Source organism: Pundamilia nyererei, unplaced genomic scaffold, assembly GCF_000239375.1.
Source record: "Pundamilia nyererei isolate P.nyererei 1_Seehausen unplaced genomic scaffold, PunNye1.0 scaffold00349, whole genome shotgun sequence".
Classification (NCBI taxonomy): domain Eukaryota; kingdom Metazoa; phylum Chordata; class Actinopteri; order Cichliformes; family Cichlidae; genus Pundamilia; species Pundamilia nyererei.
The window spans coordinates 313,696-324,492 of record NW_005187750.1 but is presented as its reverse complement, the minus strand read 5'-3'; the positions used below and the strand labels follow the sequence as shown (position 1 = coordinate 324,492).

The 10,797-nt window shown below is 42.0% G+C and overlaps 1 protein-coding gene across 2 annotated transcripts in view; it reads right to left on the bottom strand.

Annotated features, from left to right (window-relative positions):
- Window positions 1-889: 889 nt before the first annotated feature.
- Window positions 890-10,797, bottom strand: part of smarca4b (SWI/SNF related BAF chromatin remodeling complex subunit ATPase 4b) — a 17,960-nt gene continuing 8,052 nt past the window's right edge. The window contains exons 13-34 of one of the 2 annotated variants that reach the window (XM_013915698.1): window positions 10,239-10,296; window positions 10,018-10,127; window positions 9,756-9,903; window positions 8,441-8,604; window positions 8,259-8,325; window positions 8,069-8,179; window positions 7,258-7,500; window positions 7,054-7,167; window positions 6,787-6,894; window positions 6,488-6,574; window positions 6,215-6,261; window positions 5,954-6,120; window positions 5,665-5,828; window positions 5,151-5,411; window positions 4,990-5,067; window positions 4,671-4,889; window positions 4,275-4,537; window positions 3,743-3,851; window positions 3,494-3,595; window positions 3,066-3,198; window positions 2,753-2,892; window positions 890-2,534 (exon numbers count right to left, since the gene is read on the bottom strand). In XM_013915698.1, the coding sequence (XP_013771152.1) occupies window positions 2,499-2,534; window positions 2,753-2,892; window positions 3,066-3,198; window positions 3,494-3,595; window positions 3,743-3,851; window positions 4,275-4,537; window positions 4,671-4,889; window positions 4,990-5,067; window positions 5,151-5,411; window positions 5,665-5,828; window positions 5,954-6,120; window positions 6,215-6,261; window positions 6,488-6,574; window positions 6,787-6,894; window positions 7,054-7,167; window positions 7,258-7,500; window positions 8,069-8,179; window positions 8,259-8,325; window positions 8,441-8,604; window positions 9,756-9,903; window positions 10,018-10,127; window positions 10,239-10,296 (2,929 nt within the window). In that variant the 3' untranslated portion in view covers window positions 890-2,498. The remainder of the gene's footprint in view (window positions 2,535-2,752; window positions 2,893-3,065; window positions 3,199-3,493; window positions 3,596-3,742; window positions 3,852-4,274; window positions 4,538-4,670; window positions 4,890-4,989; window positions 5,068-5,150; window positions 5,412-5,664; window positions 5,829-5,953; window positions 6,121-6,214; window positions 6,262-6,487; window positions 6,575-6,786; window positions 6,895-7,053; window positions 7,168-7,257; window positions 7,501-8,068; window positions 8,180-8,258; window positions 8,326-8,440; window positions 8,605-9,755; window positions 9,904-10,017; window positions 10,128-10,238; window positions 10,297-10,797) is intronic. The other variant, XM_005752224.2, reaches the window with a different exon arrangement.

The window sequence follows — 10,797 nt, the reverse complement described above, 5'->3', positions numbered from 1 at the left end:
AGTAAGAATAAGAGCATTTTATAAATGCTCAGAAAGACACCTGATTTTATAGTTTAGGAATTAAAAAAGAGAAAAAAAAAATCACTGAAGAAGCCTGTGGGACTGTTACAACACAGTGCTAATTTTACATTATGTTTGATGCTTTGGCCATGGTAAAAACAACTGCTAAAACTCACTGAAGAAAGCTCAATGGGTGTATCAGGCTTAAGAAAACTGACAGACCTAAAGGGCATAGGTGTGATTTTACTGTTCTACTTGTATGAGACCTCCTACTAGTGATGAAATGGAGTCATTACACCTTACAGTTGATCCTAACAGCAGGTTTGTTTGGGTCTGAAGTTAAAAATCTGCTGAAATGAAAACTACTGCCGTAGCACTTTTAGGTTGTAGACATAGGATTTAAAGAGTGTCAACTGAGACATGTAAATACCCCCAAAACCTTTAACTCAGACAAACTTACTGGCGTTTATCCTTCTGGGCTCAAGTTGTAAGAAAAATAATAAATATAGCTGATTGCCTGTCGAGCAGCTGACATTTGGCATTTCAACATTAAAAACTCGTGTTTTACTTGTGAATTTTGCCTCGAGTGTTCTGAACTTTGACCTTTACAAAATACAGTCCACACATGCCTTAATGTTAGTCATAGACTACAAGGAACACAGAACTGGGCTATCCAGTGAGCAAAGACCACTTAATCCTGCTTTCTTTTTTTTATGCTTGTTAAGCCCCTTTAATATATGTTATATGGGGCTATGCAAATAAAACCAAATTGAACTAATCCATGTAACAAGCCCTTATATGTTAGTTAAAGTGACGCAAACTATCAATTACCAACATACGGACTAATTTTGACTCGTTTAACCACAGCACTACATCACACACTGTCAATAATTTATTGTTTTGTTCCAAGTTTTAGCCACAATGAAACAACACAACACAGATGCAAACACCGATGCTTTGGTTCACTCTGGTTACCTACTGTAATGAGATAAGTACAGTACTGAATTTGCAAGCTGTACATACATGCATTGACATTATAATCTGAAAATACTCTATACAGTATATCCAACACCATACGGCCGTGAGGCATTCACAAACAGAGAGGAGCTGACGTCCCTCTGGTCCTTTGTCTTAAAAATTAAAAGCAGAAAAAGTGCCGAAATAGATGAAACTGTTCTGAAATCCTAAAGTCACCACACAACAACAGAAGAACAAGTTACAGTACTCATGTATTACAACCTTGTGATTCTTGAATTCTACAATCAACAGTTGTAAGTGCTTATACTGGAGGTGTGACAGGTAAGCAGCAGCAGCAAGGTAAAGTAGGGTGTTTTTATTCTGTAAAGTAGTGGAGAGTGACTGGGCCTCAGCTCCATCAAACCTCAGACAAATAACTGTGGTGTGTTGCTAAAGAGCTTCTGAGAAGTCTGGAAACACCCTGCGTACACAGCTGGCTGGCTTTCCAACCTAAACAGTCAGAAATATGAGATGTACACACACCTCAGGAATCACAGCAGGTCCAGAGACTGTTGTCACAAAACATCATCAAAGTGAGGCAGAGGTGAAACATCAGGAGAGTTTGTCCAAAAATCAAACTTAATGTCTAATAGTGATAGTCTTGATGATAACATTTGAAGCTCCATATTTGGCATTTATAAGCATATGCAAACATTTAATGGTTACATAGCTGGATTCATGTATTTGTTAATAACTGTGACATGACAGTATAGTCAAACGTAGCTCTAAATCAATAGAATATCTTGATGTTATAACCAATTAGTAAAAATAGGTACGCTGAGTCATACTATACTGGTCACAAATATACATTAAATGTTTATATATAGCTTTAAATAAATGTCAAACAGTGGAACTTTTAAAATAAAGTGACATTGCAGTACATGTTTCCATTAGACTAGAATTTGCCTCACACAAAGCTTCAGGGCATTTATCTGAAGACAGGCTGATGAAGACTCCTAGCATGTTATCTCTACACTGTTATCACATATAATATCTAGATAATTACTGAAATAGGTCTTAAATATTGGTACACTAAAATTAAAGGAACTTTTCCCACCTTTGCTTATTACAAACATGCACGTCCTGCTCTGTGTAGTGGGCAGCAGCTTTTAACTTGTTTATCAGAATACACCTTTACGTTACTGCCTCATGGTTTGCTGACACAGCATCTTTTGCTGTTGTGTTTTTTGTGTGCTATTCTCTTCATAGTTGTCACCAATGAAGCAGTAATTAGATTATATCTGTATACAAATATCTCAACATTCCCTGTGCAACATATATTTTATGGTATATGGAGCCATCTGATGATCACATGTCTTTGCAAATGTACAGAAAGAAACTCCTCTTCTTCGACTTCTCTCGAACATATTTGACTGAGGGTGGATGGAGTGGACCGAGGCATGTTTTATTACTTTAGAAGTGTTGATTGATTTGGTGGGATATCCCTTTATACACCCGTCTCTCCTAATTCACAGTACAGTTCAGGCCTCCTCATCGGTGGCACTTGGGGAGCGCTCCTGAAAAAAGGAAACAGAGATATGTTTTAGTTGACTGGGAAAGACTTCTAGTTTCACACATTTTACAGGTTTCCTGAGATATCCTGCAAACTAAGAAACAAAAAAAACAAACGTGTATATTTGTGCATCTACCTGCACTGAGCAAAAAACTATCAATCCCATAAAAATTCCCCACACAAATGCTTGCAAGGTTTAAAGGAAAATGACAAAAAAGTTACCTCTTCCTGCTCATCCTCAGAGTCATCATCACTGACGACCGGCTTTGCTCTGGTGCGTCCCGTCCGTCTGCTGCGTCCCTTCCCTCGATCTCCACCTTTATCCTTCCTGCTCAGACGGATTTTCACCTTCACTGAACGGGCTGGAAATCAACACACATGGAAAGAACATGTTGTCAGAGTAATCATACAGAGAATTTTGAGATGTTTGCCAGAGGACATAAAAGGACAAACTCAATCTAAATCAGTTAGGACACAGTCAAATACAACTGAACAGTTTCTCCTCTTTATGCACGACATGCACAGGCATGCTCACATTCGGACTCTGATCCTTCCTCCTGCTCTTCCTCCTCTTCTTCACTCTCCTCTCCCTCACTTTCCTCCTCTTTCTCGATCTTCTGCCTCAAGCTGGTGAATACCGACTGTAGAACGATGGAGTCCTCGTATATCTGCTCATAAACACAGCGGGCAGATGCTGATTATGATCATGTGGCTGCAGGGTAAAGCATTCAGCCTCAACACATCATTTAAACACCAATCATTTATCAGCAACTAGTAATTAAATGTCTGATACATTGCCCTGCATGATGAGTTTTCCTATGAGGTCTTTTATGCCTTAATGCGACCTCAGAGTGCTCGCTTTCGTCAGCTTTAATCAGGCTTCACTTTCAACTGTAATCCATCCACAGGAACTAATATGTACCAGTTAAATAACACAAATTCTATACAGCACATCTGTCTCACCAGCGACCCCTCCAGGTTGAAGGTCTGAGCATTCTGGAAGAGCAGCATGACGTCTCTCTCCAGGTCACCCAGACTGCGGTAGCGATGACTTCGAATCCTCTCCTAACATTGAAGACGCAGCACAAACATTGGGTATGTAAGCGAGAGAAAAACACACCAAGCGAGTCTGTAAACCTTTAAACACGTTTTTTTTAATGTGCTCTGCTGCAGGAATGAAAACATGTTACAAATAACACTATTTAATCTTACCTTGATCTTCCTGAAGTCTACCGGCTTGCGGATGAGTTCGTAGTACTCGGGCAGCTCTTTTCGAGACGGCAGCTGGATAAACACCTCGCTCAGCTGACGCCCACTGGCGCTGCAGGACATGACATTATTATCACGAGACCAAATATCTGAAAGTGCGCAATATCAATCCAATTGATCATAGCTCTCAAAGCGAGTTTGCTGTTGGCTATTTATTAAAAGTGTTACAGGGTTTTTTGCCACCCCAGACACGTGAATGTGTTTAGTCCAGTCAAAATATAAACTGCCACCCCGGTCTTCCTAAAGACCAAACCTAACAACTGCTATCAGATCCTCTTATCATTATATACATTTGGCATAATCTTCAGTCTCAGCATTCATGAAATCACTTTGTGACATCATGGGGTCTACAATCTGGGGTTTTTACCCCTTTCTCATGACACAAAGAAAGCCTGGCAGGTTGAACTTTCTTTCTAAATCGACTAAAATGACTGAAAAAAAGTTTCAGATTTTCCACAATCACAATTTCTGCTACCTGTCTTTGTATTTGATGACAGCGTCCACAATTTTCTTCATCTTCTTTGTGAGGGTGGGAGGATTTGGTGAGAGTTTTTCGACAGGTGGCCGTCCCCTCTTCCTCTGCCTCTTCCCATCATCATCTTTATCCCCCCGTCCACGTCCCCCTATGGAAGAGGAGGGACCAGGGAGATCCAGGTCACGGTCTCGCTTCCTCTTGCGCGTCGTCTTTTTGTGCCGCACCTCTTCCTCCATCTCCTCCAGTGTGCCTTCCTCTATCGCCTGAACAGGGAAAGATACAGAGTGAGAGATTAGCATATAAGTGTTAAAATTAACCCCCCCACAAATTTGCCTTTGCCTCCAGAAAGCCAGTTAGTTTAGAATTTATATCCTGAAATCTTTGTCTCAGGCGCACCTTGAGCCACTGCTTCTCAGTCAGCGAATCGCTGTAGTCCACTTCCTTCCGTTGTCGGGAACCTCGGCCAAACATTTTCTCCTCCTCTTCCTCACAGGTAAGTCGCTCAACCTCAGCATCGTCCTTCATGATCCACGTGGGCAGCTCGTCCTCCTCCATCAGCCGTGGTTTTCGTCGTGGGTTACGAGCCTCCTCGCGGCGTCGGTCCAGGTCCATACGCTACGGAAGCAAGAAGAAGAAAACACAGGGAAAGATGTGGGGACACAATATTATTGCGCGGTTGAATCTCTACCTGACATTCAAACACACAGAAACTCACCATGAACAGCTCGAACTCCTCTTCACTCCTAGCAATCATCTGGTTGACCGTCTCATCATCTGGCACCTCATCCTCCTCCTGAATACAGCAGACACACAATGGCAGGTAGAGCAGAGGAAAGCACACTCTTTAAATTGTGTGTTGGCGATGCACGCACACACATTCATGTGTAGGCACACGTCTTGACCCCAGACCTCGTCTTGCTCCTCGTGCTCCAGGATGGCCTGCAAAAAGGCCCTGCGCTCGTGGCTGGAAGACTTCTGGTCGAACATGCCGGCCTGGATAACTTTTTGATCCACATTTAGTTTGTATTTGGCCGCTGCCAGGATTTTCTCCTCGACACTGTTGACTGTACAGAGACGTAGCACGCGTACCTCATTTTGCTGACCAATGCGGTGAGCTCTGTCCTGTGCCTGCAAGTCCTGGGTAGGAGAGAAAGATAAAGAAAGTTAAGCTGTGGAGCCCAAACCTTGCCATTTCTGCTTTCACTGTCAATAAATTGTGAACACTACAATATTAAATACTGAAACCTAAATATCTTCCCCAGTATTCTGAGGACAGACCCTGGACTTTTATCTTCAGCCTCTAAGTGCGAAAAAAAAAGGCAAATCAAAGCTGATATGAGCTTGAATGCTGATTTGATTAAAAAAAAATCAATATAAATATGCATCACACCTGATGTGGGTTCCAGTCGGAGTCAAAAATAACTACAGTGTCGGCAGACTGCAGATTGAGGCCGAGGCCTCCAGCCCTTGTGCTCAGGAGAAAAATAAAGTACTCTGACTCTGGGTCATTGAATGTCTTCAGTAACATTCCTCTATCCTCAGCCTTTGTTGTGCCTGAGAGGTATGAAGGTGGGAAATAAGAGGAAATGCAGGCAATAATTCACAAAAAAGATAAACCAAAGGGAAACTAATAAAAAGGGGACAACAAGAACTGATACGCATACAGATCAGTGTCTCACCATCCAGACGCAGGTATTTGAAGTTACGGTAGGCAAAGTAGTCCTCCATGATGGTCATGAGTGAGGTCATCTGACAGAAAAGCAGCACTTTGTGGTTTGTGGCTCTCAGCTTTGGCAGAATTCGATCCAGCACCTCAAACTTTCCCGATGCCCGATACAGGTCAGGACTGAGGGAGCGAAAGGAGGATTTTTTTTTTTACAAAGGCTGCAGTTTGTTTGTGTGTGTTTGAGATCAGGACCTAAAGAGGAAGCAGTACTTACCCCTGAACTATCCCACCAGAGAATCCTAAATGTTCAGAGAAGGATTCCTACAAACACAATGTACAACCGAACATTTCAGTTCAACGGTGGCTTTATTTTGATGACCGTTAGCTCACTGACACATCAAACAGAAGTCAGAAATGGCTGCTGTTATCCTCAGAAATTCTCTTTATTATAATAACAAAGAGAACCTCTGATGATAAGAGCAGGACTGAGAAACACAGGCAAATAACTACAGACAAAGTATTTATGTGTCGGGCTCGTCAGTGTTACCTCTATTTGCTGAAACATATAAGGGTGATTGCAGATCTTCCTCAGCTGCATGATGGTGTTCATCAGTGTCTTCGTGCCCCCTTTACCCTATTGACCGTGATATGATAAAAATGTTTTTACTGCTAATAACTGGGAAGTGTGGGGCGTGGACTTGAAGTACATGTAAAAAAAAAAATCCAACATGGAAAGAAAAGCGTCTGGACTTTCTTTCCAAGCTCCTTAGACTACGATGACCTGGATGACTGACAACCTTCACAGACATAATACAATACAATACTTCAAATTATGTGTTCCTTCACCTTCTTGTCTTTCTCTGATCCATCAGTGAGCAGGACTCCCTTGGCCTGCATGTGCCTGTAGAGGACTCTCTGAAGAGAAGACATGTCACACTTGATCACATACTCCACCTGAGGGATAGGAGAAAAACATGTGTTTCCATTAAGCATGCATGCACAACATCAGAACAGAAAAACTTCATTTTCTATACGTCTCCTCAAGAAATGATGCTAAAGAAAACAAGAGCTGCTTAAACGGGATGTTGCCTTTACAGTGCGTGTGAAACATGCCTTTTCTGGAAGCTGTGCCTCCACCTCCTTCTTCAACCTCCGTAACAGGAAGGGGCGTAGCACTTTATGGAGACGACGAATAATCAGAATTGTCTCCTCTTCATTAAGGTCCACCTGAAGCGGAAAAAAGAGAAATTTCACACTCTTATTTAGCAAAACAGACCCCTGCTGCAACCTCAAAACTCTTCCTATATTTCTGCACACCTTCTCTCCAGTCATAGCGAAAGGGGCGTTAAACCACTGTTCGAAGGTGCTGCAGCACTTGAAGATAGTGGGCAAGAGGAAATTGAGCAGCGCCCACAGCTCAGGAAGTTTGTTCTGCAGCGGCGTCCCCGTCAGCAAGACGCGCCGCGGAGCAAGGTAATGGGTGTTCAGGACCTGGGTCAGTTTACAGTGGTGGTTTTTCATGCGGTGGCCTTCGTCTACAATCATGTACTTCCAACGGATCTGAAGGAAAGAAGAGGATCACGTGGGCGAAACCACAGTGCCAATACCCTGTATCACTGCTCCTGTCCAGCCACATCAAACCAATAACTGAAAGTGCGTAAAAGGAGGATTTTTTTTTTGTCCACTTTGTCCTGATGACTCAAGTTGGCCCAGTCCCAGGTTAGTACCTGTAACCATCACATGGGAAAGCCTTGCCTGAAGCGCAACACCCACCTGTGAGCACAGTCAGGAACCCTATATGACTACATGAGTGCATAGCAGCATGATGGTCACAGAGGACAGTGGGAGACGTGGTTTACAGGTCGTGTCAGTGTGTTGCAGGACCTAGGAGAGAGAGCACTGAGATGCAGGGGGAGGTCAGATTGGCCAGACTCAAAAACTTTTAGAGGATTTGGGGGGATTTAAGGAGCCAAAGACACAAAAACCTTAAGTAAAACAGAAGTATGATAAATAAGGTATGAAAAGAAACAAAATGTTTTTAATCTGTAAAGGAAAATCTACGCCATCACAGCCTCAATGTGTTCGCTCATTTCCTTGAGTCTGTGTTTGTCCGTGCAGTCAAACTCACCTTGGCCAGTACTTGTTTGTCCTTGATGATGTACTCATAAGTGGTGAGCAAAACATTAAACTTGCCACTACGCAGCTGAGGGACAAACGCTCTTCTAGCAGCAGGAGACCCCTAAAAAAAAAGGTTCAATATCTCAATAATTCTTTAGAAGATTTTAAGATAAAGACAGGCATGCCTATTTTTGTGTTACCTTGTAAGACACTTTAACGACTGATGGCGCCCATTTGTCAAACTCATACACCCAGTTAGAAAGAGTTCTGTCAATGAGAGACAGCTTACGTGTAGTTAAACAATTTATTACCGGTACATTCGTCTTTATTTAAGTGCTGTGCAGGACTGAAACACTGTCATAGCAAAAGCGTGCGAGCTCACGAAAGAGGTACAATGATGAGGTAGGGTCCGTTGAGCCGTTTGTGCTCCATGAGGTATGTGATGAGAGCGATAGTCTGGATGGTTTTTCCCAGACCCATCTCATCAGCCAGGATCCCATTCAGGTTGTTGTTGTAAAGAGAAACCAGCCACTCCAAACCTTTAATCTGAAAGTCCAAAAAAAAGAAGGAGGGGGTTATTTATTACTGCTTTGAAATCTGAGAGACTCTGTTTCCTATGATGTCCCACTTCAATGTAAAGTCCTACTTTTTAAGAATCTGCCAAAAAGGACACTCACATAGAAAATCGTAAAAAAAACATCCCAAGAAAATAAGAAAACATTAATGTGGGCATTAAAGAAATACTTATTTTATTGAAACAAATAGAATATTGATGGCAATGGTATAAGAATCTATGGGGGTACACCTATAGTAGTTTTTGAGTGCATGCTGGACAGATGGCTCAACAAATCTATAAGATTTACTATAAATTAAAGGAAGAATTAATTGGGTCTGAACAAATTTGAGGAGAAAGGCTAACAGAAAAGGCAAAAGTAATAGATAAGTAGTGGAAATAGTCAAAAGAAATTATGAAAGAATAAAATAGAAAACGTTAGCCCCCCAATAGACCCTATGACAGCTGCCTCCCTAAGCTAAAGAGAATAGATAGACGGATGCAAAATAGAAAAGCCTATATTAAAAAATTCTACCCCTTCCATCCATCCATTCGCTTCCACTTATCCTTTTCAGGGTTGCAGGGGGCGCTGGACCCTATCCCAGCTATCATAGGGCGAGAGGCGGGGTACACCCTGGACAGGTGGCCAGTCTGTTGCAGGGCCAACACACAGAGACAAACAACCATTCGCACTCACATTCACTCCCGCATTCACACCTATGGGCAATTTAGACTAATCAATTAACCTATCCCCACTGCCCACTACCCCTCCGCCTCAAATTAATTTGAAAATCCTACCTTGTTTTGTAAGAAAGAGCGTTTCTTTGTAAGTCAGCAAACTTACAAATTCAGCAGAGGATCAAATAATTATCTCCCCCACTGCATTTTGTAATAAAAAGCCTGAAAACCACTGAATTATGGCAACCTTCAAATTCATTCGCCTTTTAATGTCTCTATGTCTTTAATTAATATGGCAACAACCAAAAGAAGAAGCAGAGTAAGTGCATAATTTCCTTTGGGATTATTAAAGTATTCTGATGAAGTATAAACAATATCCAGTCCTGACCAGCGTGCAGCTAAAGATGTAAAATGTCTGAACTGCAGGATTTGTCAGTGCTTCGTGTACTTGCTTGTGCTTGTTCACCTGATACTGTTTAAGCTGCCCATTTATCAACAAGCTGGACTGTTTCTCCACCTTCTCTGTGACAGCGTGAGCCACAGAGTAATACGACTGGAGTCCTCGAGCAAACGCTGCACCGCTATACTCATCGTCCACGTCCTGTTTAGCATTTCTGTAAAATGACACGTAAAGTCTTAATCAGTCACAAAATTAATGACATTTGGTGGAATTCGCTGTATTTAAACAGCACATACGTTGCACAAAAATGAACGTTACATGAACTCACTCAATGATGTGTCGGACGTCCACCTCTGACACATCTTCACTGTCTGGGTCTGTAATCTTCATCTTGTCCTCTACTGGAGCTGCCGAAGGCTGAGGCTCCTCTTCTTCCTCCTGAGAGACAGCATGTGAACTAAAAGTTGCTTTTAACTCCCACTGGATGAACGAATATGAAGTGGCTTCAAACACATCTCACAAAAAAAATAAAAAAATAATTAAACCAACCTCCTCCTCTTCCTCCTCCTCGCTGTCTTCACTGTCTGAGCGGGGAGCCACCTCATATCTGGACAAATTTACATAAATACACTTTGAAAAAATTTGTCCCTTGATATTGTCCTTTAACGCTGAAAGTAGCTGTCAGGGAACGACAAAACCGCTGAATGACAAATAATGACAAAGAGAAGATGTTGCTGTTCTTGAACATTTTGAATAAGTGGGGCAGAAAAGTATATATGAGACTATTTTGTTAAAAACTAAATTTCTCCAAATGATTTAATCATCCGTAAAGCTCAATCTCTATCTGTGCTGCGGGTGTCGTTATGCTCAGCTGTGTCATTTTAAGTAAATGCTAATCACTTGTACAGTTAGTATGTGGTTGTGTGAAATTTTGAACAATTGGACAGATCGCCAGTCTATCGCAGGGCTAACATACTGAGACAGAGTCAAAGGAGCTTGCAAAGAAAAGCGTCTGGACTTCTTTAAGTTGCTTGAAGATGTTTCACCTCTCATCCGAGAAGCTTCTTCAGTTCTAAGGTCAAATGGTGGAGAGTCCCAGATTAAAACC